This window comes from Pteronotus mesoamericanus, unplaced genomic scaffold (assembly GCF_021234165.1).
Source record: "Pteronotus mesoamericanus isolate MK-2021 breed Mesoamerican mustached bat unplaced genomic scaffold, CSHL_Meso_final scaffold_167, whole genome shotgun sequence".
Lineage (NCBI taxonomy): Eukaryota > Metazoa > Chordata > Mammalia > Chiroptera > Mormoopidae > Pteronotus > Pteronotus mesoamericanus.
Genome location: NW_026555308.1, coordinates 11,339,333 through 11,367,319, shown reverse-complemented (window position 1 = coordinate 11,367,319; position 27,987 = coordinate 11,339,333). Strand labels below are relative to the sequence as shown.

The 27,987-nt window shown below is 38.9% G+C and overlaps 1 protein-coding gene across 1 annotated transcript; it reads right to left on the bottom strand.

Annotated features, from left to right (window-relative positions):
- Position 1: 1 nt before the first annotated feature.
- On the bottom strand, positions 2 to 27,940 carry ERCC4 (ERCC excision repair 4, endonuclease catalytic subunit). Its single transcript, XM_054589596.1, has 11 exons — positions 27,710 to 27,940; positions 26,326 to 26,506; positions 22,746 to 22,941; positions 21,381 to 21,588; positions 19,180 to 19,360; positions 18,047 to 18,175; positions 16,530 to 16,640; positions 12,067 to 12,664; positions 10,050 to 10,142; positions 4,015 to 4,127; positions 2 to 1,457 (listed from the first exon to the last, which is right to left on the bottom strand). The coding sequence occupies exons 1-11, from the start codon at positions 27,914 to 27,916 to the stop codon at positions 724 to 726; spliced, it is 2,751 nt and encodes a 916-aa protein (XP_054445571.1). The 5' UTR covers positions 27,917 to 27,940; the 3' UTR covers positions 2 to 723.
- Positions 27,941 to 27,987: the final 47 nt, after the last annotated feature.

Here is a 27,987-nt window from a genome sequence, read left to right as displayed (position 1 = left end):
GGTTAAATATCTCAGTAAAAACAGAATTGTAAGGCTTCGTTACCTACCCCATAAAATTCTATAAATAGGTAATTCATTCTGTGTTTTAGAAATACTGGTTTTGAACAACTGAGCGCTACATCTACTTCTATTCAGGTGAGTAGGAAATCAGGCAGCCAATTTTAGAGGTGGCTGTCTTAGCTCATTAGGTGGAAGCCCCATGGGGTTTTCTTAGAGGCAGTCAGGTGGAAGAAGTGTGTCGTGGAGAAAGATGTGGTAGAGACAAGCTGGCCAGGAACGGCAGGGAGGAGTTGCCTTCTCAGTGCTCCAGGGGAGTCTCTATAGACAGGGGGTGTGAACATGACTGATTATGTGTTTTATCAGTTTGTGTAGGAGACAAATTTCGGCTTGTCTCAATAGTGGCCTTCTGTAAGCACTTACAGAAACTTTACCTGATCCTGACACACCTCACTTAAAAGTTGAGCCCACAAACCCTGGCATGGACAGCACAGGAAGGGAGGAAAGCTGGCAAAGGAAAGTTACAAAGATGCCTAAATGCAAAATTCAGGGAGGAATCTTCGCTTCTTATCTACTCAATTAGGAAACACAATCATTAGATGGCATAATCATTAAAAACAGTGGAAGAGAATGAGATACTGAGCTAATAATTAATAATGATCTACTATGGCTGGCAAAGAAGAGTCAAAACGCACAGTCATGGGATAAGAAAACAGCTACCATTGTTCATTTTTTCATTTTTCCTTTAGATAGAATCTCTGCATAAGAGGTGTGAATGAAGTCATAAAGCTGCTTAGCATTTGCAGCATTCCCCAGGATACTTGTGAGCCTGTCTTGTGACAGGCTTGCTAATTCTGCAATGTTCTTAACGTGGCTCATCAAGGAGCGACAGTTTTTGGCATTTACCCCTGGCATTTTTAACAAGAAGTCCTGGGGGCCAGGATTATACTTTTCTGACTCGGGGAGGGTGTCAGAATCTGCTGTAACAGCCATGGCTGTCGCTGCATCAGGCTGTGGCTTATTTTGTTTCAGCTCCTCAAACAACTCTGCGGTGGCATGGGGGGAGCAACACCAGAGAATCCGGAGTCTGGGGAAGTGAAGGGTGAGGAGAGTGAGTTTGGAACTAATGTCGTTGCTGGAGATCTCCTGATGGAAGGCACCTCGGGCAATGAGAGAGAAGGGCTTACTGGGGTCGAACTCGATCAGAAGCACTGGTCGCTTGTAGTAGCGGGACATGGAGACGCACTGGCTGTAAAGGCGGCCGTTGTTTAAAGAGCCAATCAGATCACTGATGCTCTTGCGCTCCACACACATTTCTGGAGTCAGAATGTAATCTCCAACCTCTAAGGTCACTGGCTCAATGTCAATGCCCCGACGATGGATCAGAGATGGGAGTTCACTTCGAAACTCACGCACGTCCACCACTATAGTTTGCTGTGTGCCTTTCTGTTCCTGGCCACCTAGTAAGAAAAAGTAATTTTAAGTAATGCCACTGAGGAAGAACTTACAAAGAAGAAATATAACAATCAAAGTTTAAAATTATGTTTCTGTTGTTAACCTATGACGCATGGTTACAAAACACTGTGTGTTATTATTCCATATTTTTCTATACCTTCAAAAAAGACTATATACAGGGTAAATAAAAGCAATTTCTCTTAAACTAAATAGAATTTATAGGAAAGTTAGAACCAACGGATGGTTCCTTACTTACAGTGATTCATAAATACCAGCATTTGCTATCATTTTCCCTCTGGAGTTCCCCTATGGTCCCTTATCATTGCACTGACCACATTTTGCTAATCACTATATTCCCAATTCCTAGGACAGCCTGGCACGCAGTAGTTGCCTAAATGTGTTTGCTGTATAAATTGCCTTATGGGCTGTTGTGAACAATTTTGGAGCTTTGAGTGCTTGTATCAATGAGTTCAGAGATGGGAAAAAGGAAGGAAGTAGGACAAACAAGAACACCATAGAACACAGCTTCTCACACTTTAATGTGCATGTGAATCACCAACGGTCATGTTAAAGAGCAAATTCTTTTTTTTTTTTAAATAAATTCCTACCACCCAGATTTACTCTTTTTTAAAAAAATTAAATGTATTGGGATGGCACCGCTTAATAATATACAAGTTCCAGGTAGGTGACCCCGTATGACATCGTCTGTGCCCTGCGCTGCGTGCTCACCATCCGAAGGCCAGTGCCCTCCTGTCACCGTGTATTCTGACCCCTTTTACCCTCCCCCTCCCCCAACCCCGTTTCCCATATTGTTGCCCGTGTCTATAAATTTGTTTTGCTTTTTCGTTTGTTGCTTTCTGTTTTATATCCCACATATAAGTGAAATGATAAGGTAAAGAGTGAATTCTCTGCAGGGGTGGGCAAAAAAGTAGGTGGGCAATAGTTGTGAGTACTTGAAACAGAGTTTATTCTTGTATTACTATTTATTAATAACTGTATTTATTTGTATCATAGCTGTGAACCTACTTTTTGCCAATCCCTGTATTTAGGCTGGGATAGGGTGTAAATAAGACGGCATTTTTAACAAGCTCTCAGGTGATGCTAATGCCTCTGGTTTAAGGACTGTACAAGGGCTGTGGGAGGCAGAATAATGGCCCGTGAAGAGGTCCATGCCCTAACCCCTGGAACCTGTAAGTATGTGACTTTACACGACAAAAGGGACTTTGCAAATGTAATTAAATTACAGATTTTATGACTGGGAGATTATTTCGGATTATCCAGGTGGGCCCATGGGTCCTTCTACATGAAAGAGAAAAGTAGGCAAGTTAGAGTTGGAACTGCTGGCTTTGAAGGTGAGCGAGGGGGCCATGGGCCAAGGAACGCAGGCGGCCTCTAAACCCGCAAAGGAAAGGGGTTTTTCCCCAGATCCTCCAGGAGGAACACAGGCCTGCCAGCACCCTCATTTTAGCCTGGGGTGACCCACTGGATTTTGGAGTTGTAAGATGATATTGCAACATAACAAATGTGTGTTGTGTCAAGCCACTCAGTGGTAATTTGGTACAGGAGCCATAGGAAACTAACACAGGGCTTAGAGGACTGAACTTAAAAGGACAGGCTTCTGCGAGTAGCTTTCTGAGTGGTACCTACACACTCAAATCTTTCTTCCTTCATACTGCCTTACATTTGGCTGTTCTGCATGAAATGTCACCAACCTGTTCAAGTTAATAGGAATCTTCTTCCAAAAGACCTAGATGCTCTGAGGCACTGTTTCCCAAAGGATGATCCAAGGACCACTTTTATTGAGATGCTGACCTCATTTCAGATCTACAGAATTGGAATGTCTATGAACTGAGGTCTGTAAATCTACAGTTTTAACAAGCACCTGAGGTTATTCTTAGGTACACTAACTTCTGAGACCCACTGCTGTGATTCCTTGGCCCCACCACAGGTTACATCAACTCAATCATACTGCTTTTCTCATGTTGCTTGGATGACCTCAGCTGCCGCCATAGGGAAACGGGGTGTGGGGAGTGGGAAATGGTTATTCCTGAATCGCGGAGTGCTTGGAACTCAGCAGGTCTTGGTGGTCTGCCACAGTTCAGATACTGCAAGGCAACCAGACTACTGCACACCTGGGATCTGGAAAAGTGCCAAGAAGCGACAGACAAATCCAGAGAGGCAAGTGGGAATGTACTTCAAGTAACTCCTATCTATTTATCTCTGGTTAAACTGGCTTCTCCCAGTTAAGAACAGAGCCTAATCACCATTTACAAAAGTTTCTTTGCAGAAGTACATTCAGGGTCTCAACCACCCACAATTAAAAGCAATGCTGGGACATAACTAATTTCCAAGCTGGGTGCATCATATATACCCCCACTTATATTACAGATGAGGAGTCTTAGTTAGATTCAGGAAGGGCACATGGTTAATAAATGGCGGAGTTGAGACTAAGGTATGGGAGCAGACCCTCATTTTTAAGTTTGCTGAGAAAAACCAAGCCTCTCCATAGAAACTCTGGAACCTCACAGCCTCCTGTACAGGCAGCAGAAGGGCAGGACTTACCTGCTTTCCGAGTGTCGACAGGAACACCTGTAGACATGGAGCCTCTTACCAGGTCTAGATTTGTTTCATTCTTGCCTTCCCTTTCCTCAGGGACAACCATGCTAGCCTTTTCCCTGAGAGAAAAGAAAAAAAAAAATTTAAAACAACTTTTGTAAATTATAATATAAAAAGTGATCTACATGACCGTAGTGGTAAAAAATAATATAATAGGTTAGAAATCAATATGCCCAGACAAGTGATGGGTAAAGGAAGGAATGTTTTAGTTGGGTACCACTTCCTGTCTTCCAGAGTTAAAAAGGCTGTTGTTCATTTTCTATTCTACTTGTCCTTCAAACACTGTCAGACATGAAGTGAGCATGGAAAAAATGTTGCAGAGAGATTATTGGGACTTTTTATAAAAGCATGCTAATGTGTTACTGAACATTAAAAATAATTTAAATCATTTGTATTCCAATATTTTCAGGGTAATCATAAATAGGAATGTTAAAAATCAATGATTTTAGAAAATGAAAACATACATAATAGGACTCTGATTTTATACAACTCAATTAAACACTCTGAATTTTAAAGGAAAGACATGATTAATGCAAGAAAGCAAATTTCTGACAGAGACTTAAACAAAAAAAATTAACATCTCAGATTATGCAGTAAAGCATCACAGATTCACTCCCTAGTGCATTTATTTAAAAACATTTACGGAGTGCTCCTACATGCTGTGTTAGGTACTCTGCATACAAATATGATTACAAAATAATTTTTGTCTTCAAAGTAGCTCAGTACCTTATACCTGTAGATTAACAAAGATTGATAATCAGGAGCTACAATCATGACAAGATGGTCAGAAACCAATGAAAGAGTAGGCCAGGTTTGCTATAGTCTTATTTTTCAAAACCAGTGAAGTATATTATATTCAATTCATGAAACAGCAAGTACTGTGTGTCCAGTTAGTGCAATGTATGACAGAAAAGAGGTATAAGGCATTTTTTCTTTCTTTGTATGGCTTGTAACTGAGTTGAGGAAACCATGGGGGTGGGGGATATAGAATAAACTGCAATAAAGGAGACCAGGGTAAGGTGAAACAGAAGGCAAATCTTCAATATCAACTAATAATTTCAACAAGGTTAAAATAACAAAGATTTTTCTGATGCAAGGAAATGAAACCAGATGGACCAATTCACCAACCACTCTGGATGATAAAGTTTTAGAGCAGGGCACCACTAAATAATACCACTAAAAAATAGAAATTATAATTTTAATTTCTATACTATTTGAAACAGTATACAAATGTACAGTTATAACCAGTACATTTTATACAGAGATCACAAGGGCAGTCAATAGTTCCAGTTCCATTTTTTCTCCTTATTCTCAATACCAGCGTCATGTTGCCTGCTGAAACATGCTTTGCAATGGCAATGGCTCTGGCAGCCACTCATTCTTGTTCCTTTACATCTACTAGACTCTAGTAGAGGACAAAGAACAAATTAATCATTCAAACCAATTATCTTCGGTTTCTTTTTCTTTAACATTTTGGTTAACATTGGGGATTTTTTCTCTATTTCTATGCTTTACTGGCTAAGCTACTTATCACATGGGGTGGGTGGGGCCTCCAGTCTCCCCACTGATTTGTAATCTGGGAGTGGCTGGGGAGCCTGGTTACCGTGCAGACTCTGGATGATCCTTATTTTTATCTGAAACCATGTACTGGCTGTGCGGCCTTAGGCAAGTCATTTAATGGCTCAGTGCCTCGATTTCCTCTGTAAAACTGGGATAATAATAAAACCTACCTCAAAAGACGTGTTATAAGGATGCTATGTAAGGCACTCAGAACAGTGCCTGGCACCTAATAAGCATTGCATAAGGTTAGCTGTTCTTGTTAGTGTACTTTTCTTATAATGTGGTAATCTTACCCCTAATTATCCATGATTATGCTAAAAAACTGAAGATTACTTTCAAATTATTCCAAACTGTTTCAATTAATATTGTTAAATAAAACATGAAATGTTATAACAAAGTGTGAGTTGAATCTGAGAAAAAATGTACTACTGAAATGAAGCCACGATTATGAAGAAAATATTTCATCTTCCTAACCAGTAACTCAAATTAATTTAACAGAAAGTTGTCACAATTATAAACATTCAGTCCCTTGCTTTCAACATTTAGCATAATTATTCATTACTCTATGTGATAGGCACAAAATAATAATTTTAAAATTCAGGTTTCTATTTCCACTTAATCTAAAGTACTGAGGCTTCTTATTTTTGTGTTAACATCTTCAGTGATACTTGAATACCTTGTATATGACAATAAAGTGAGGAGGCACTGAACTAGAAGTCTCTTCAAATGGGCATTTATTCAAGCCCTCATGCTAACCCATCCTGTGATCATATTTTCTAACTGTAATATATCAAATAATGTGAACCTTTCCTCTGAAAAGCGGTGACCTCTCGAAAACTATGTATACTCACAATTTTATTACTATTTTTTTATAGTAATAAAAAAATTTCTCCCAGGGAGTATTTTATTATCAATACTTAGAAGTGTAGTCTTTTTTCTCTTTACTCATCTGTAATCTACTGATCTTCGGTCCAGTCAAACAACCTTTTCACTGCCAGTTCGCTTGGTTCATTCTTCTCTGGTTATTTTAAATAGTCACACTGCTTTTATTCTTACAACATCACCCATGGAGGTCCTGGCAAAGCACATTATCTGACTCTGACATTAAATTTTTCTCTAAGTAAAGGTTCAGTGCAAATGGCCTTTCAGCAATGCACTTCACATATATTTTCCTTTTCAAAACAAACACTTCTCAAATTCCCCAGGTTTTCTGGGAAAGTAAATATCTTAAGATTCTAAATAGTGTAACTCTCTGATTGCTGTGTAGTATGGGAAGATCTAACTTACAACTAAGTAGACAATCACCGTTGAGAGAATGTAGAAAATTATGCCAGACCATAGATAAAATTACATTAAAATCTGCTATGGAAACTATTGTATAGATTGAAATGTAGGAGACAGTCCACATTACAGATTCTGCTGAGTAAGATTTCCAGTAAGGCTTATCCACACCTTGCCACTGAGCTCCTTGATGTACAGAATCACTTACATAAATCAGGAATGACATGGGGTCCCCAACATTTTGCTACAATCTACTAAAAGTAATCTTTTCAAGGTTGGGCTCCCTGATGTACTGGGGAAGCAGCAGCCTCGTGAAGGAAGCCTAGAGCATAAAAGCTCATATCCTCAGGTATCCTCCTCCTCACATTTGACCAAGTTCCTCAGGCTACAGCCCTGTGCAGGAGAGGGTTAACTCAGCAAGCTCAGGCTGCTCAAACCCCGCACATTCCCAAGAAAGGCCCGTCTCCATAGGACTGGCCTTTGGCCAGCTGCTTAGGGACAGGCTCTGAGGCCTTAGAATACTGGGCCTGGTTTTCGTACTCCTGAGGCCTGGGGCCACGCAGGACCAGTTGGGTCAGATGCTTTATGCTAAAATGTTTTTGCACCAGAGGTGGAGTCGATAAGGTTGGCACTCTGTGTCCATGTGACCAACCCCCAATAAAAACACTGGATTCCAAGGCTTAGGTGAGCGTCCCTGTGGACAACACTTAGTGTGTGCTGGCACACACTGCCACTGGGACAATTAAGCACATCTGTGTGACTCCACTGGGGAAGGACACCCAGAAGCTTATGCCTGGCTTTTCTTGGACTTTGCCCCATGTGTTCTTTCCCTTGGCTGATGTTAACTGGTATCCTGTTGTTGTAATAAGCCACAACTGCGAGATGCCAGGTTTTCTGATTCCCATGGGTCCTTCTAGTGATTCACTGAGCCTTACGGTGGTCTTGGGGATCCTTGACATGAACACCTATAACCTAATCTGAATATTTTAGCTTTATGTGCCAAGGGCAAAGGATATTTTAAGAAGAGTGGGGCAATGGTTAGGAGATACTGGTCCACATCCAGTACCATCAATTCTCTGATTCTACCTCCTAAATATCTCTTAAATCTGTTCCTCTCTCTTCATCAGCCGGATCTTGATTACTACTTTTTCTTATCAGACAACTGCAACAGCCTTAGGACTATTTTCCCTGCTCCATCCATTCCTCAGTTTGATGTCATTTTCCTACTTAGAACCCTTCAACAGTCTTTAGAATCAAATCTTAAAACCTTAACAGCCCTTTTACACCTCTGAGCCTTCACACACATCCTTGGTCAACACAACTCGGCTGCCTATCTCATCTACATAACAATAGGACACATTCTTCATGTATCAGCTTAAATATCACTTCTTCAGTGATGCGGCCCCTGATCTGCACACTGGGCTAGAGGTCTTTGACATACTCTTATTACACATGTCTTACCTTTGCAGCCAGGAGCACTCTGCACACATCTATTTATGGTAATATTCATTTAATGCTTAATCACTTAATGTTTGTCTTTCCCACTAGAGGACAAGCTCTAGGAGGGCAGAGAGTTTTTCTGCACCGCTGTAACTTAAGCACTTTAGTATTGGCACAGGGTTTGACACATAATAGATGCTCAATAAATATCTATTGACTGAGTCTTGGGAGAGTAAAGATCTGAAAAACAGAGAGAGGCACTAAAAACTCTGGACAAGAACAAATAGCCTATATAATACTGTGTTTGTTATAACTCTGAAATATTTTTTCAAAAAACATACACACACATACACATGTATCATTTAAACCATTCCACAGGGCATGTTAACAGAAAATATATTTTCTCATGGACACGAACAACAGTGTAGTGATTGTGAGGTGGGGGAGGAGGGCAGATGGAGGCGGAAGAGGGTATGAAGGGGGATATACAGTATGGAAAATATAAACAATTAAAAATATTTTCATAGCTAGTAGCTGGAAGGATCCATTAGCAAGGCATGTCTCACTCACAGAGGATTTGAAGGGAAGGGAAAGGTATTGCCCGTGGGTATGCCGGGCCCCTCTGTAGGGACTCCCTGGCACTGATTCAGTAAACACCCGTTTCCAGGAATGCATGCCCTGGACAGACTGGGGTATGTGTATATTTTATGCATATACTGAGAGTCCTCAGCCAGTGTTGAAGGACAGTTGTCCATTTTGAAATTTTGTGTAGGGCCCTGGCTGGCTAACTGCCGCTGAAAATGATCTCTGCCTTCCCCTTGCCATCGATACATTGCCAGTGTCTGAGGCCTGGACGATGGGTATGGCCCTGTCACACTCAGCCCAGGTCACAGTCTCTTCTGGTCCACGTTTTCTCTGCCTCTGCTCAAGGATGCCCTGTCCAGCCCCTGTCCTGGCTTCTGAGGCCCCTTACAGGTCATCTGATCCATCTTCTCTCACCAAGCTGCAATCTCCTACACAGCATCCCTAGTGGGATTTATAAGATTTCTCACGCACATGCAGGACTGAGCGGCAGCCGTCCAGTTTGGGAATATTTCACTTAAAAACATTTTCCTTATATTAAACTGAAAAGCTTTTTCTATTTGGATATAGAACATTAAAGGGTACTCATTCTTAAAAGCATACACATATGTTCAGACAAACAACATACCTTTTCAAAAATATTTTCTCAGAGCGGTCTATTGATCTGAACTGCCTGGGATGCAAAAGTTATTTCCCAGTAAACAGTCAGGCAATTATCCACCCACAGACAATGGAAATTGTACAAGGAGAAAAAAAATCATAATTCAAAGGAATGGGAGAAATCTTGTGCATGGGAGAGTAGATAGAGCTTTAAGAACGTATTTCTTAGAAAAGTAGTGTTTTAGTTATATTTCTTTATGAGCAGAAAAGCAGTTCTCCTCATGTTTCTAATGTCCTATTAAACCACTGAAAAGCAATTGGAGATGGTGAAGAGAGGGCGAGACAAAAAGGAAATATGTGCTGATATAGGTCCTGATTTATCTTGATGGGATCCTCTCCAACTCTTTTCCCTCTCCATCTTTCCAGAGGGCTACTAGATATGCCCCCACCCAGAGAAGCTTCTGGGTCTTGAAAGGCCTCCAATATAGCTTGTGCTATCATACAGATCTATGCATTACCTTATGAGTTTTTCAAAAGCTTCCTTTTCTTTCCGCAAAGCGGTGAGATAACGTTGCTCCTCAGTCGAACCTCCGTATATAAGAAAGTAAACCCTGCAAGTTAAGACAGAGCTCTTTTAGCGTGCAAAAACTTTTAATCCCTGAAAGGAAGAGCATAGCATTTTAAATCAGCAATCTGTAGTGCTCAAATAATAAATATTTGACTAAAGATAAAAGGTCCCATTAATCATATACTTAGTGAAATTAAGCTGCCTAAACCCCACCTGTTAAAGGTCTCTTTACCACATGGGTTTCTTTTCTTTCGCCAAAAGGAGGAACAAAGGTTAGGTAAACACTGAAATATAACTAGACGGATAAAAATAATTCTTCCTTATAACTATAAACAAGTCAGAAAACACAAAATCTCAGTGGCTTTTCTTTTTTCAATTTTTCTTTGCATCCCTGCCAAATAAACATTTAAAAAGTTGGATGGTGGTAATAAATACCAGCTTATGAAAGTTCATGTTAGTGAAAAATAAACAAATGAAATGTATATGACCTTTATCTTCATAAGTAATTTCTCAGTTCTTTTTATTCATGTATTAACAGAACTGAGTCATCACACATTTTACATAAACACATACACACTGCAGACATATGGATTACATCAGGCTCCTCAAGAAATAATTTGATATATAAAGTTTTGTCTTAGAAAAGGTCTGCTTTTCTATCTTGTTTCATGCTAAGAAGATGAATTAAGCTCCTCTTCTGTCCTTTTCCTTCACCTTCTATCAGACACATTTTCCTTTTCTAGCCCTCAATTTTTCTTTTCGACTTCATCTTTCTAGGTTCTTTGAAGTGTGAACAGGGTAGAGACCACTGGACAATGAGTCCAGAGACCTTGGCTTTCCAGTGAGTGTGCCATGTGGCTGAGGGCGAGTCACTCACCACCTGTGGGCTTCAGGTCCCCACTGATAGAGCGGGCTGTTGAACTCCCAGGTCCCTTTCGATTCTGACATTTTGTTTGCAAATATCACACTATTTTATTCTCAGGCAACAAAGAACAGACAAGCTATCTACAAAGTTGATCATCAGCAAAGGATGAGAAATTTACCAGCCTATAATTATTTTACCAGCTCCATCTAATCTCTTTATCCTGCATTATTTCTGATCCACTTCCTCCATTCGTCTCTACTCTGAAAGGTTGCATTGTTAAACTGCTAGAAAAATTTCTTTTGGCTTTGTTTTTCGTTCAGACTGTGTCCAGGATATTAATTTTGCTGTTTATTTCCTGTCATATAACTTGCAGAGCCAGAACACTATATTCTTTGGGAGAGATCATTTTCTCATCTACTTCTGTAAACTTTTCATCTGATATTTCTTGAAATTCAAGGAAACTTGGTATAATAATTCCTCAAATACTTTAGTTTAATGTGAATGTAACTCAGAGTCACTTCTTAAAATTTATGAGGACATTTTGGAAAATTTAAATTACTTATCTGAGTGATAATTATCTTAGTTTTGGGGAGAAGTTAGGATATTATAAATTTCCTAGACTTGTTCAGATAGAGCATCCCATAAGCTGCAAACCAATGCATAAAGAACATAGTACAAAATGGCGGAGCAGCAGGTAATGAGAACCCAAGGAGTCTACTGGATTCCTTGTTATGCTACAGTAGATAGCTTCTCTGTGCAAACTTCCCAGATTCATCAGAAAGTAAATATGGTTTCATAAATGTAACCAAAATCATAACAACAAAATGTTAAAGAAAAACCCACATGCAACTGGTATCTATAAGAACTAAAGAACTGTGAGCCCTGGCCAGGTAGCTCAGTTGGTTGGAGCATCATCCCAGACACCAAAAGCTTACAGGTTCAATTCCTGGTCAGGGCATCTATGGGAGGCAATCAATCGATGTCTGTCTGTCTGTCTCTATCTCTCCCTCTAAAATCAATAAACATAGCCTCAGGTGAGTATTAGAAACAAAACTGTGAAACCAAAGCCTTTAAGATACAGTTCATACTCTTTATTACTTGCCTGAGAGGTTTTCCAGGCCTACTTGCCCTGTATATTTCAAGCTGACGAACAAATGTTAGCTCTGCATCATACAGAACCACATATCTTGGCTCTACTTCGTGGAGTACCCTTGTTAGAGCGTAGGGGTCACTACAACCCAGAAGTGGGTGAATGATAGTGAGGGGGTCCTTTAGAATTCCATAAGCAGCATCTGATGACAAGTTTAAATCAAACTCCTCATGCTTAATTTCCTCAAAGCAGCTTTCTGGGCTACTGCATACGTCTCTAGCATATCCTTCCTTGCCATCCCCTTCCTCTTCAAGTTCTTCAGATTTCCCCATCATCTGAGTTAAAGTTAACTTTCGTTTTTTCTTTTTGAGAGTCCTTTCTTTGGTAGAAGCTCTTTCTTTTTTGGGGGGGTCTTTGGGTCTTTTGTTAGATTTTGTAGTTCTCTTTGAGCCATCCTCCTTTCTGAAATTCATCCACATTTCTTCAGCTTTGCTATCCTTCTCAAAAGTTTTCCTGTAGAGTCGCAGCAAGAAGGCCTCTGCTCCAACAGTGATATACTCTCTTATCTGGGAACACGTTCGGTCATCACTTGCACAAATAAGTACTTGACCTAAAATTAGAAAACAATTTTATGTTACTATTACCTCACTTGTGTTTCTATTCCCCATGGGTCCCCTCATCCCTGTCTTCACAAGGAAGACACATTTTACCTCTTGGTGCTAAAGAGACAACATTTACAATTTGTTTAAAAAGGGTCTTAGATGCAGGATTACGTAAAGCTTTGAGTAAAGTTGAAGTCAGAAATATTTAATCTTATGAAAGTATAGCCATGGTATTATGGAGGCTTTAAAGAAGCTCTTTTTAATTGATAATTTCTAGAGGATCTTCTACATCAAAATAAATTCCAAGTGGATTACAGAGTCAAATGCTAAATATTAAATTATTAAAAAAAGGTTACCATTCTTCATCTGTCCAGCTACAGATGATTTCCTAGACTTCAAAGTAACAGAAGAAATCTCAGAAAACACTGATATTTATAAGACTGATTCTATAAGAATAAAAAACTGCCCATTAAATAAAACTAAAGACATACTTCCAGTCAAGATGGCAGCGTAGGCAGACATGGCAACCCTCTTCTCACAGCCACATCAAAATTACAACTAAAATATGGAACAACCATCACTCAGGAATGTCAGAAATTGAGCTGAATGGAAGTCTGACAACTATGGTATTAAAGAAACCACATCCATCCAGACTGGTAGGAGGGACACAGATGTGGAATGGGCTAAAAATCTGGATAAAAATCTGGGAGGGATATCTCAGGAGCACAGACTCCCAGACCCACACCAGGCCCCGCAGCCCAGGGTTCCAGTGCCAGGAAGATAAGTCCCCACAACTTCTGGCTGCAAAAACCAGCAGGGATTGAGTCAGTGGAAGAAACTTCTAGAGTCCCAACCAGTTCCTCTTAAAGAACCCACACACAGATTCACCTACTCAGACTTACTCCTTCTGAGCTCCAGCACTGGGGTAGTATCTTAAAAGGCACTAGTGGCATATAGGGAGAAAATGAAGTGTCTGGCATCAAGGCAAGCAGAGGCCATTGTCCCTTTGCTAAACCCTCCCCTCATAGAACTGGCAAGCTGGTGCCATATCTGAGACTCCATCAACCTGGCTAACACTGTTTGACCTGCCTTGGAGAACCCCAGAGACTCTACCCCACCCAACTTAGAGGCCCACCCAAGCTGCTTTTCCATATGAATGGCTGACCTTGGCTCCTAAATCCTATCAAACAAAACAGCTGGCTTCAGTGAGCCCTAGGAGCAGCCAGATTAGAGTCGCAGTTTGGCTTCACCTGGGAATCTCCAAGCCCAGCACAAATAGCAGCCATCCCAGATTACTTTACAGTTTTGGCAGGGTGCCCTGGGCAAAACACAGGTTGGGGCTGACCTTGGTCTGCACCACCTGGGAAACTCCAGGGCCAGCGACCCAGTAGACAGCTACAGATCACATTGGAGCACCACCACTCTGCCCCTGCACAGCTAGCTGATCATCCACAGAGGGTGGAGATTGGTGGACAGCCAGTCCTTGCAGCTGACTGGCCTGGGTAAATCCCTCCCATTGACCTGCCAACAGCAATCAAGACTCAACTACAAGAGGGGTGTACGCAGCCCACAAGGGCGCACCCTGAGTACCCAGGTTGGGTGATAGGGGAGGCTGTGCCACTGGATCCTACAGAACACCTACAACATTAGGCCACACTACCAAGACACAGAGTCAAAGCAGCTCTATCTAATACATAGAAACATACACAGGGAGGCTGCCAAAACAAGGAGACAAAGAAACAACACCCAAATGAAAGATCAAAGCAAAACTCCATAAAAAGAGCTAAATGAAATGGAGATAAGTAACTATCAGATGCAGATTTCAAACCACAGTTTCTAAGGATGCCCAAGGACCTTAGTGAGGACCTCAGCAGCATAAAAAAGACCTAGTCAGATATGAAGGATACACTAACTGAAATAAAGAACAGTTTACAGGGAAACAACAGTAGAGTGAATGAAGCCAGGAATAAATCAATGATTTGGAACATAAGGAAGGAAAAAACAACCATGTGGAACAAGAAGAAAAAAGGATCTAAAAAAAATGAGGATGGTATAAACAGCCTCTGGGACAACTTCAAGAGGTCCAACATTTGCATTATAAGGATGCCAAAAGGAGAAGAGAAAGAGCAAGAAATTGGACATCTACCTGAACAAGTAGTGAAAGAAAACTTCTCTAATTTGGTGAAGGAAATAGACATGCCAAATCCAGGAAGCACTGAGAGTCCTAAATATGATGGATGCAAAGAGGCCCACTCCAAGACACATCATTATTAAAATGCTAAAGGTTAAAGATAAAGGAAGACTCTTAAAAGCAGCAAGAGAAAAGAAGTTAGTTACCAGATGGTTGCCAGAAGAGGGAGGAGGGGGAGAATGGATGAAGAGGTGAGGGGATTAAGAAGTTCAAATAGGTAGTTATAGAATAGCCATGGGGATGTAAAGTACAGTATAGGAAATGGAGTAGCCAAAAAACTTATATGCATGACCTATGCACATGAACAATGGTGGGGGGACTGCCTAAGGGAGTAGGGGGCACTGGATGTATGGCAGCAAGTGGGGAAAAATAAGGACAACTGTAATAGCATAATCAGTAAAATATAATTGAAAAAACCCCTAAAAACAAAAAAACAGCTTTACACGACAATGATAAATGTTATTATCTTTACTATATTAACAAAACCTATACAAACTAAGGCCATAGCCTAAGCTGGCAAAGGAAACTAAGGTAATTCACAAAAGAAGAAATGCATTTGAGAAGATACTGAGTTTGTCTAACATCAAAATTTAAAAGAAGATGACATTTTTCTCCTATCAACTTAATTAAATTATTACATATATATGTGTACATACACACAAATAGGTGGACTCTCTAGTCATTGTTAGGTAAGTAAAAAACAAATAAACTCTTCTTATCCTGCAAGAAAAAGTGAAAGTGTTTAAAAACTTCCTGTAAAGCAATATGGTAATATGTCTCAAAAACTTTAAAAATGTTAATATCATTTGACTCATCAGTTCTATACCCAGAAATTATATCTATATATGACTTTAACAATACAAAATAGAAAATACAGGGGAAAAACAACCTGGAAGGAAATACGCTGAAGCTCATAGTGGCTGCTAGACATAATTTTTTTCCTTTTCTCTTATCTTTATTTTGTTTTTACTTTTTCTATTTGAGCACATATGACTTCGGGTGTTAAATCACAGTACCATTAGTTCTGGGATAGTATCACCAGCATGTTTACTAGCATAAACATTGTGTGCTTGCCTTTATTGCTTTGCAGGATTTCAAAGACTCGGCAGAAACATTTGGAAGTCTAGTTTTCTTTTTATTTTCTGTTTGGTTTTATTTTTTAAATTTAGTTCAGATTTAGCCTATGCTAATCAACAAGTATACTCATTGACAACTAACAGAATTATCTCTTATTAGTGACCATGAGTATCACAAGAGAGCAGCCCTAAAATTTGGAGGTTTTGTGAGCCTAGGTCAATGTAACTCCATACAACAGTATAGGCTTCTTCGGAAAAATACTTCCTGGAAAAATAAAATACAGGACTCTTTTAGCATTCTCCTTGGGTATTCCAGATTGTAATGGTGAATGTAAATGTGGAGATCTAATGTATCTTTAAATTGAATTCCTGAGAACCAAACCAGTAAGAGAACCTACTTTCATGAATGTACAATGATTTAACCTGGAGAGAGTAATACCAAATGAACAGAAAGGGGGTTGGTTGCTACCAGGATTTCAGTGTTCATTTGGCATTTATTCCTCTACATTTTATAAACAACATAGTAAGTTATTTTTAAAGAGCTAATCACGAAGACTGATTTGCCTGATTTTGAAAGCAGATGTCGTCATCTCCATTTTTTCCTACCTGGACCACCAAGGGCTTCACTCTCCAAATTTTCTGCCTCAATTTCTTTCAGTACTTCGGTCAGCGCTTCCCACTTAGGGCTGTTTTCTAGGACCAGTTCCTTTTTTGTTTCTGTATAGAAATAAAAGATAACCTCATTCTATGTGATAATATTTATCCATGAAGTATTCCAAAGACTTTCAAAACAGCAAGTAACACAAACACCATTCCATAAGCCCATTCCTTTGATCTTCCTCACTAATACCAGATAGAATCTGCTTCCTTGAAAAAGGCCTCCTTGTGGTTTAAATCAAAGAGACTTCAACATTAATAGAGGTTTCATAATGCTTTGATAGAAAGTGATACTCATGGTCACTAATAAGAGATAATTCTGTTAGTTGTCAATTGCGATGCTATATATGACCTGCTATACAAAATGATCAATAGAAAGTAAGAGTATTTATTATTTCTAAAATCCCCATAATTTTTGTAATCTGGAATATGGAATAGAAGTAGACAACAAACTTATTTCACATCACTACTATATTTAATTAAGTTTTGAAGTAGAGCCTTGAACTAGAAAGTAAAAATTAACCTTATCCTATGTCTTACAAATACAATGACATATTTGTTGTTGAGTTGTATGAGTCCTTTACATATTTTGGACATTAGTCCCTTATCAGAGATATCATTTACAAATATCTCCTCTCATTCAGTTGGTTGACTTTTTGTTTTGTTGATGGTTTCTTTTGCTGTGCAGAAGCTTTTTAGTTTGATGTAGATTGAGAGTATCATGCTAAGTAAAAATAAGTCAGGAAGAAAAGGACAAGAATCATATGATTTCACTCACATGTGGGAAATAAAACAGAAAGCAACAAATGAACAAACAGGACAAACAAACTCATAGACACAGACAACAGTATGGTGGTTATCAGAGGAGAAGGAGAATGGGAAGAGAACGAAGAGTGTAAAGGGGGTCAAATCTATGGTGACGAAGGAGGCTGAGCTTTGGGTGGAGAGCACATAACGCAATATACAGATGATGTATTATAGAATCATACACCTGGAACTTACAGGTCTCTAACCAATGCTAACTTAATTAATTTAATTAAAAAAACAATTACATTTATTATACGTGCTAGGGGAATATTGGAATAAAATCTGTGTTTGTCTCATTCTAGTATATTTATGTTCTCTAAAAACCAAAGGGATGTTAAAATGTTCCACTAGGGCTTTAAGTGCCCAAAATAGTAATTTTTCTGAAGTTAAAAAAACAATCTATAGTTCTCATGTAGCAGTAAAATACTCTTGGTTGATACCTGAAATTTGTTACCTGGAATTCCCTGGTAATGGATTCTAAGACTTGCCATGGTGAATACTTTGAACACATATTACATGTTACATGTAATCTACATGTAGCATACAGTCACACATTTTCTACATGGTCAAAAAAGATTTAAAATTATAGTATAACTTGATAAGCAATTCCACACCAAACAAATAAAAGACACATTTAAAGATTTAAGGCTACAAGATACCTGGCTCTTCTTTAATCTCCACTTTTTCAGACACTTTGCCTTTTTTACTCATTTTAGCATCTGGAACACGATAAACCCTTGCTCGAGCATTTATAAACATTGAGGTGCTGGAGTCAAGAAATAGCCAACCTAAAACAAAGAGTTAAAAATAAAAACCCCTTCAATTTACAGTTAATTTTAAAGAACCTCTCATGATCATATGACCTACACGTATACCAGGCTGCCATCTCGCTCTTCTCTGAACCACACCTTCTCCTTTACCGTGGTCTCTGTCACTGCTCGGTCAGACCAGTGGTTTTCAAAGTGTGGTCTGAACTACAGGCCCCTGGGGGTCCCCAACATATTTTCAGGAGGATTATTCTCATAACAATACAACTAGTCTCGTAATCATACAAACGCATTATTTGACTCTGTCCTGCTGTGTTGACATTTCCTATGATGGTGCAAAAGCACTAGTCGGCAACGCTGCTGGTGCCTGGGCACAATCAAGGCAGTGGAGCCAAAGTGTACTAGCAGTCAGTGTAGTCTTCATTTCAATGCACTTAGAGTTTACCACTCAAAAATGTCTCTGATGAAGCAGTAAAAATTATTACTGCTATTAAATCCTGGCCTCAGGGGCCCATGGACCACACTTGGAAAATCACTGGTCTAGCCGAACAGGGAGAGAGAGAGGCCACAACAGGGAGGGGAGGATGTGACTGAGAGGAAAGCAAGATAGTGACCAATCATAGCTGTACGTTTCTCTACAAATCTATTATTTTTGAACTGATGAAACTCCAGACTGCCTTGTTGTTTCTGTAGGGAAAATGAATTTTAAATTCTTAATAACCAAACTTCCAGAATGCAAGCTATTTCTAGGCTGGGGACTGCCTGTATTATACACAGTCTTTTCTATAAATAAAGTTGCCCAGAATGGATATGAATATCTATTATTATGTAGAACTGAAGTTAAGTAGGCGGAAACATTAGCTATCAATAAAACCTACATCCTTGCACTATGAAGATAAAATGTAATTTGAAACCTTAGTATACCAGGTAGGTGAATATTGTGCTCCCCACACTGATTCCTCAACAAAACCCGTAACTACATTCAAATCAGCTCCTAGGATAATATTAGTATTTTTATCTCCTACCTGAATTTTGACCAAAAGCCTTCTCTGTTGCTCTCAGAGATTCCAGAAGATTAAGAAATGTGACACAGTCATACTGAGAGAGATACTGCAGTAAAGTTCGCAATATTTTCAAATCCTGAACCAAGGATTTAGTCTTGGCTCCAAGCTGATGCCACAAAGGATCCAGATAATGGCGGATTGTCTAAAACAAGAGTAGAATTTAGTATTGTGAAAATATATTCAATATAGCTATTAAAATATAGATTATACTTTCAATAACCATACCCTACATACCTAAAAAATGATTAAAATGATAAATTTTGGTTATGTATATTTTATCACAATAAGAAATATCCAAAATATTATCTTCCAAGGAGTGGATAGAAAATTTCAGTTCATGAGATTCTAAAAATGTTTAATTTTTCAAATATAATGCAGAGTACTTTATTAGTAGAATATTTATGATCAGAGTCAATAATTATTCATATTTACATATTTGTCAGAATAGAAAAGACCTGATAAATATCAGATAATCAATGATTTCTTTTAGGAAGAGTCAAAGCATGTAGCTTAGCCATTCAATTTCTGCCAAGTTTGGCTATGATCCTCTCCTGGATTGATAAAGTTGTGGAATCCAGTTGGACATTGGAGCAGAGGGCATAAACCACGGAATCTACATGGCATTAAATTAAATAACAATGTCTCCTAATTTGTTGGTGTAAAGGTTTCCGTTTTTTGTTTTTTTTTAAGTGTGATTCATGGATGGGAACATATTATTAAATTACCAATTGACTAAATTGTTAAATTGACTAAACTGTTAAATTAACAAACTAACTAAATTTGAGCATTTTTGTAAGATCCTAAAAAGCTGCCTAAAACATCAACAGCTTTATGTACTGTAAATACAATGTAGATATCTGCACATCCACATCTATATCGAACATTTCCTTCATAAACTCATTCTGTAACTAAAAAGGATAATACCAGTAGCATGATATGGAAGGAGTATCACTATATGGCATCTTATCTAACAAATTACAGCTGCACAGGAGTACTATGTGGATGACTGTATAATTTATTGTCCAAACCGGGATTCCTGTAAAAATGAAATGATACTGTTAATAAGTACTCCAGGACAACAGGCATATACTGGGAGTGCTCGAGACAAACTGGTACACATAACTGCCCCTCTCTTTTGTAAAATCATCTACAAAAGTTAAAATTTCTAACAAGATGCAAGTTATACCTATATTTAGAATTGGGTACTAAAAAAAATATGTAAAACAGTATTTTGACTTTTACTAGCCAGGGGATGATAAACAGAGATTTAGTGCAAAACATATTAGACTATGTTTTGTTTTTCTAGGGATATAGACATTCTACTAGAACAATGTGGAAGGCTTTTTTTTTTTTTTTTTGGTTTTACCATGCACTACATTATCATAATTTTACTTTCATAATAGAGGAAATTACTATTATGTATCATGAAATTCATTTTCTGTATCATGATTTTACAATAAAAAACTTTTTGAAAGAATCAAAGAAGATTTAAATTTTTTATTTTTTACAATTACTCTGTGTGTTACTCCAGTGACAAAAAGGTTGATTTAGAGTTTTAAAGACAAGAACTTAGTCTCCCAAAATGTTTTTAAAAAAAAACTGTCTGGAATTCTTAAAAGGTCAGCATTTTCTGTCTCTACAATTTAGTCTTAGACATCTTCCCATGTATTAATATTAATCTATGATAAAAAAATTAGTATAAAGATCCCTTGAACTGAAGTCTTACCATTTTCTCAATTCAGAATGTAATTTTAAGAGAATAAATTTTGCATTCCTTATCAATGAAAACTCATCCAAATTATTTTTACTCTAAATAAGAGACCATAAATTCTGATGCATTCTTATGTAAAACTCTTCTTTCTGTACATATCCAAATGTTGTCATTTAAAAGCAAAAGGTTATTTAGCCTCCTCTTAATTATACTTAATTAAATAAGAGATAATCACAGCAAAAATCAGAATTGTGCTTATATGCCAATCCGCATATTTCACTACAAATAATTACTTTCCAGCAAACCAAAGAAGCTATCTATACTTTAAATCACCTCCAATTTAATTATAAACAACAGCAAATTCCTATTAAGAACACTGCAAATATTAAAATAACTTACATTCTTTAAAATGATAACAAACTGTGCTTAAAAAGGAAAAGAAATAGAGTACCTTGTCAAAGGCTTTTCCAATAGCATTTTCTAAAGATAAATCCTCAACTTCAAGCGACGGGTTATGGCATTTCAGTTCCTTTAGACATGCATTTAAAATGTCCAGAATAGCAGTCTGTATGGCAAGCATGGCAGGTGTCATAGAAACATGAATTTCTACCACTTCAGGTTTGTGCTGCTCTAGAAATGAGTTTACAGCTACATGAAACCTAAAGAGACAAATATTTTTCAAATATTTTCTAGAGTTTCAACAGCTATGTATTTCTGGTCTTGGTTTAATAGTCTAATTTTTTTTTTTTGTAAATACAATTAAGAAACAAAAAAATAGAAAGCACCATAACAATATTTTCAGGAATACTTTTAACATCAATGAATGGAAATTATTCAAATAAGGCGGGGGTCAGCAAACTATGGCCAGGGCTAAATCCAGGGCCTATTTTTATAAATAGTGGAACACAGCCGTGCCCACTGTTCATGTATTCTTCACGGGTGCTGTCATACTAGGGCAGCAGAGTTGAGTGACTAACAGGCCACAGGACCTGCAGAGCCTAAATCTTTAGAGTCTGGCCTTTTCCAGGAAAAGTTTGTTGAGCCCCCAAATAAGGTATAATCAAGAAACAAACAAGGTTACAACTACTTTTTAAAAAATCCTCACCTTAGGAAAGAGGGGGGAGAGACACACACACACACACACACACACTCTCTCTCTCTCTCTCTCTGTTTCTCTCTCTGATATATAAGAGAAATATCAATCAGTTGCCTCCTGTAGTCACCCTGAGTGGGGACTGAACCCACAACCTAGGTATGTGCCCCGACTGGGGATCAAACTACAAGCTTGTGGTGCATGGGATGATGCTCCAACCAACTGTGCCACCTGGCCAGGGCAACAACTACTCTTAAATACCGTATAGTATAACCAAAATACCTATTTAGCATAGGTTGCAAAATGTTTAAAAATTGAAACCTCCTGTTTTTCCTAGATTTACAGAAATTCTTCAAAATCATTGGGCATTATTTCTCTCATGGGTAATTCTGAAAGTGGGAGTCTTAGCCAATAAATCTGTAGTTCACCTACGGCTGCAGTGTATGTAGATAGATCTCTGGGGGTTTCACTAAATGGACAAGAAAGGATAACGTGGCTGCATTTGGACGGATTGATGTGCTACCAGAAAAAGAACTATCAGACCTCTTTCTCCTTTTAAAAGAACCACAAATGTGGTGACCATACAGTATTCATATTTGAATGCACTTGCTATGAACCTAGCATGTATCAAATCCAGTTACAGTAAACTTTACATTACATTAAAGTGCAAAATTAAATGAAAGCAGATTTTCTCTCAGAAATTGATCACATAATGTTATTTACCTTGGCCACAGATATAGCTTCTTTACGAAAAGATTTCTCATCACTCTTTCCACATGACAAAAGCCAGTATCAAAGGCAACAGCGTTGTCTGTGAAAGCTTTAATAAAACCATGTTTGTTTTTCTGGCGAAAGAGGCGCAAGATGAATGCTTCTTGACAAGACTCAATTATTCTGTGAGCTCTATACACCAAAATACCTGAGGGGAGAAATTATAATTTCAATTACAGAATAGGCATGTAATTTTCAGGCTCACTTTCATTCACTTATTCATCATTTTTCTCAAGTGTCTACTTGAGCATGGGCAAGTGCTGTCCTAGGCTGAGGATATAGCCTCAAAGACAATAAGCATATTCCTGTCCTCATGGCACTTACATTAACAATATAAATAAGTAAAAATTCAGTAGGGTATGGTAATAAGAGCTGCAAAGAAAAACATGAATCAGAGCAGGAGGAACAGGAGTGTGTGTGAAGGGCGGTGGTTTGCAATTTTAGATCAGGCGGCCTCCCTAACATCACCTGAGCAAAGGCTGGATGGAGCAGAGAGGAGCCCTGTGCCGGGGCCCTGAGAGCCCCAGGCAGAGGGAAGACAGAAGCAAAGGCCTCGGGTGGGGCGTGTCTAGCACAGTGGAGAAGGAATTTCTGAAAGCCAAGTGGGTCACGAATCTCCTTTTATATGTGAATCAGACGTGGACTACACAAAATCATTGCATTTTCGGAGTCGGTGCAACATCTGCATCACCTATTAGAGTAACTGAATTTTCAGAATCAGAATATTCAGCTGAGTGGTAAATTAGTCCATTTAAAATAAAAACCTTTAATGTTTAATATATATGGGTTTTTTTTTTTTTTTTTGGTGTGGGCGTGGAGATGACACCTCTGAATCGCAAAAACAAGAACAGTTACACATTTTTTCTTATTTATGAAATGAGTACTGGACCAGATGATCTTTTGAATACATAGTGTTTGATGTGGTGTGATTAGTGATAAATTAGGGAGAGACATGAAATGACATAAGAGGGCATAGCCATCATTTCTGGATCAAAAACTCAATTATTATATGATGATTCTCAGTCTTTTAGATGTAAATCAAACCAGTAACTTATATTTGCTATAAATGTGCTTGGATGTTTTTGCTCCAGTTGTCCTCACTCCTGGGGTCTGGGAAATGACACCAATAGTAATTACTGACTCCTTCCAGTAGTTCAAGAAACTCAATTCAGATTCTATTCTAGTGTTTAAATTTTGGATCAAGGTAGGTGGAGTTAATATGTATTCTACCTAAGCAAATTGTTTTTTAAAATTATGGTAAAAATAGTGTTATTTAGGAATTTGCAGACAAAGGATTTTCAAACACCCCAATAAATGTACATTTGACAGGACTGAGCAAAAAAGGAAAAAGGACTCATGGACATGAACAACAGTGAGGTGATTGCTGAAGGGTATAATGGGACTAAATGGTAATGGAAAAAAACACAATAAAGATAAAAAAGAAAAGATTTGGTACATAATAGGTTAGTTTTTCCAAGTACTATACTGGGCCACACTTGCTGGCCTGGATTAAAATGTTATATAAAATAAAAAAATAATAAAAATGACTTCTAAAGAAAAGGTGAACTTTAATTTAAGAAAATATTGTGCTCCAAAAGGTTGTCATTCTTTTGGAACCCAGAGGAGGAAGGAGAAGAGAACTAATACTATACTTGAAGTCATGGGGTTAGGTACTTTTATGGAGTTTTATTTCATTTAATCCTCACAATAATTCTACGGAGTAGGCACTATTATTGAGACCAGGAAAGGGAAGCAACTTAATCAAGGTCATCCAACAAGTAATGGGAGACCAAAGGTTCCAAATCATGTTTGTCTGGGAACAAAGCCAGGTTTTTCCTACCAAGTGATACCACCTGAGAGTCCCCTTTTTAAAAAATAAAAATGAAAACAACACAAGCAGGTCATATTTCTGGGGTAATTCTGGTCCCACAAAAGCCTACTGAAATTTTTTATGCTCCTGTAACATTTTGTAAATACTTCTTTACATCAGTCTCCTTTATGAAACTGCTTGAGGACAGGAACATCATAATACATAATAATCACAGAATACTTACTATGTGCCCTGAACAATGCTAAGAGTTTTACATAGGTGATTTCATTTCACCCTGAAAATAATCCTAGGAGGAAGGTAATAATGCTGTCTCCAATTTACAGGTGAGTTAATAGAGTTATAGGGAAAGTAACTTTTAATTAGCAAATACCTATAAGCTCTCCTTTGAACATTTATTTGACGCGGACTATGCTGTGCCTGTCAGGTTGACCAATTACCAAAAGAGCAATACTGACATCTAGTGGTAGTTTCAATATATATTTTTTCCACTTCAACTTGAAAAATAAAACAACCTTTAAGAAAGTAGCAAACAGTGAAAGACTTTATGATGAATCAAGATTTCTGTTTACAAAAATCCAATATCTTTTTTTTGATACTATTTATTGTTTACTGTGCACCAGGCACTAATACTAAGCAATTTATTCTATCTCACTTAATTATTATAGTAACTCCAGGGGGCACTATTTTCTTGATTTAAGAAATAAGAAAATGTGGACTCATAAACTAATGAAAAGTTAAGGAACTTGCTTGTAAGCAGTGGCATTACCAAAGTCAGGTGATTCTGACCACATGGTCTGTGCCACAGCTTATAACAATTATGTTACATTAAAGTATAACAAAACTTCCTTCATATGGTTCACAATGAACCATATAAAGAATTCATTCATATGTTTATTGTTAAATATTTTTTGAGGGTCTCCTAGGTTAGGGCCATATGATAGACAAAGTAGGAAGTACAGTTATGAACTGTCTGTCTCTCTGCCCTCCAGAAGTTCACTACAGATCACAATACATCCATACATCACTCATCCAACAAGTAAGTGTTTAGTATCTACTATGTACCAGTTACTTAGCCTGGGATGAACAAGTTGTTCCTTGTGCCTACAAAGCTTGTAATTTCATGAGCGAGACGGACAAACAAGCAAATGTTATATGGTATTCTGAGTGCCAGGAGCAGCACAGGCTGACCTGAGGGCTAGGAGGTGAGGCCTCTAAATTAGCTTTGGGGAAATCAGAAAAGGTTTCCACAGAAACACATAATAATAAAAAATTCCTCTTCTGCATTAATTCTACCTAAAATTAAACAATTCTTCTCAAAATAATTAAGCCACTATTTGGTTTAATTCATATCATGGGAAAAATACTCTTTAAAGAGGAAGACCAAATATTTTAGAAAATACATAAGGAATGTTTAATATACACACTTCAAGGCCATTTAGGTTGAATTGCCACCCAATTACCATGTATTTACTGAATATGAGCTTAGAAAACAAGGGAAAAAATCAATCTTACATTTATTTACTTACTCAGGCCACAAATATGTATATATTGAGCCTATATAATGTGTCAGATATTGTGTTAATGGTTGAAAGGACCAGTACCACTCACAAGAAAGTTCTAGTTTAGAGTTGAGCAGAGGGAACAGACCAAAGGGGGGGGGGAAAGTGCAAGTTTATACACAATAAGTCTTCAAATTCTTACCAGTAATTAAATCTGAAGGTATTCTATCAGTCAGGAAATCAACCACAAGTATTCGACTTGTTGCAAATATCACACCTCCTTGTGTGTAAACCTCATAGCGACTGTTGCTTGTAATTTCATTTGTTACACGGTGAGGGAGGTGTTCCACTCCTTCTATCTTCAGCTGATTGATAAAATACTCCTAAATCAAATGAAACTTGATTAGTAGGCTGTTTAATACAGCTAGCAGTTTTTATTAGGTTGCATTTATTAGGTATTTGTATTTAAAATGATATGCTTGCCTTTCTCAGAGATTAACGAACTTAGTACTGAATATACAAACTTAGTTACTACTTTATGTTGATCAATTAGCCAGTCTACATTCAACTAGGGCTTTCTTGTTTTTGTTTTGGGGCTTACGCTAAGCAATCACTGTACTTGTTATCAGCATTTTAACAACAATAAAAAAGGCCTTTAAACTCAGGGTTGAAAGACTTCTGCTACTTAGAAAATACTTCCCACCAAAGCCAATTTGTACCGCTTGACGAGGTATCCAAGGGATCCTTTTCCCCAGACAATGTTCTATTAGCTCTGTCAAGATCCACCCTAGAGGGAATTTCATCACATCAACGGAGCCCTTGGCCCTTACATCTTGAGTTCAATAGTACCTGTGTTGTGCTAAGCCTATGCCAAGCACTGGAGATACCTAGATGAATGGAACGGAATCATTGCCCTCAAGGATACGGTGGTCACTCTTCTCAACTGACATTTTCCTCCTGGCCACCCGCTCTATCTCCAGGCTCACAAAACTTGTCAGACCAGGCTGTGCCACCTCTCAAAACCCCCGGCACAGGTATATCCCTCACCTCAACCCTAGGTACCCTTCCTCACGTTCAGCTCCCTTCCCTTCTGATCCTGTGCCCTCCTTGCACAGCTCTGGTTAACGCTCTGCGTCTCCTCTTCCCTTCAAGACTCTCCCCAGCCTCAGCATCTTTCCTGTCTCTCCATTACCCTCAGAGGTTCCGTCATCTCCATCCCTTTCCATGGATCCCACTCCTTTGACCCCAGCAAGCCCTTTGAATATCTAACTTTGGGACACGTTCATTATTCTTGTCCTCTTACAGACAGCTCTATCTCCTTCAGGATCCTCCTCAAATGACTACCCTACTCTTCTCAGAGGCCCTCCACCATTCTGTCTTTGGTCAGGGACCTGCATCTCCCTCGGGTCCTCTCGCATCGAGTCAAGGACCTGCACCAGTCTCAAGGACCCTTATTCGGTGCCTTCCCACCCGCGTCAGGGACCTGCACCACCCTCAGAGGCCTTGCACACGCGCCGGGGCCTGCGTCCGCTCCAGAGGCCCCCAACGCTCTTGGGATGCGCCCAGCCCCGCGCCGGCTGCCGCACCTCCTCCGCCGGCTGCGTGTTGAGCACCAGGACTAGGCATGCTGGGTGGCAGTGCAGCCGGAGGAAGTGGTAGAGGAGCCTGTCCGCGCCGAGTCCGCGGGCGCACACCACCAGCCCGTCCGCTTCGAGTAGTTCCAGCACCAGCTGCCGCTCATATTCCAGCAGCGGCGCCATAGCCGTCGGTTGAGCTGACAGTCCGGGTTTCATCGGCGCGTTTCCGGGCCGCGGCCGAATGCCCGCGAAGAAAGCCGAGCCCGAGAGGATGAGAGTCAGACGAG

What these genes read in the sequence shown, in the direction of transcription:
- ERCC4 (XM_054589596.1), bottom strand. Translation starts at nt 27,916, where the DNA reads ATGAAACCCGGACTGTCAGCTCAACCGACGGCTATGGCGCCGCTGCTG. An exon ending in GGAGATTAAAGAAGAGCCAG is followed by an intron (nt 16,641 to 18,046) that starts GTATCTTGTAGC and finishes ATTTCTATACAG; the next exon opens with AAACAAAAAAGGAACTGGTC. An exon ending in TGAAGCCCTTGGTGGTCCAG is followed by an intron (nt 12,665 to 16,529) that starts GTAGGAAAAAAT and finishes TTCTAATTTTAG; the next exon opens with GTCAAGTACTTATTTGTGCA.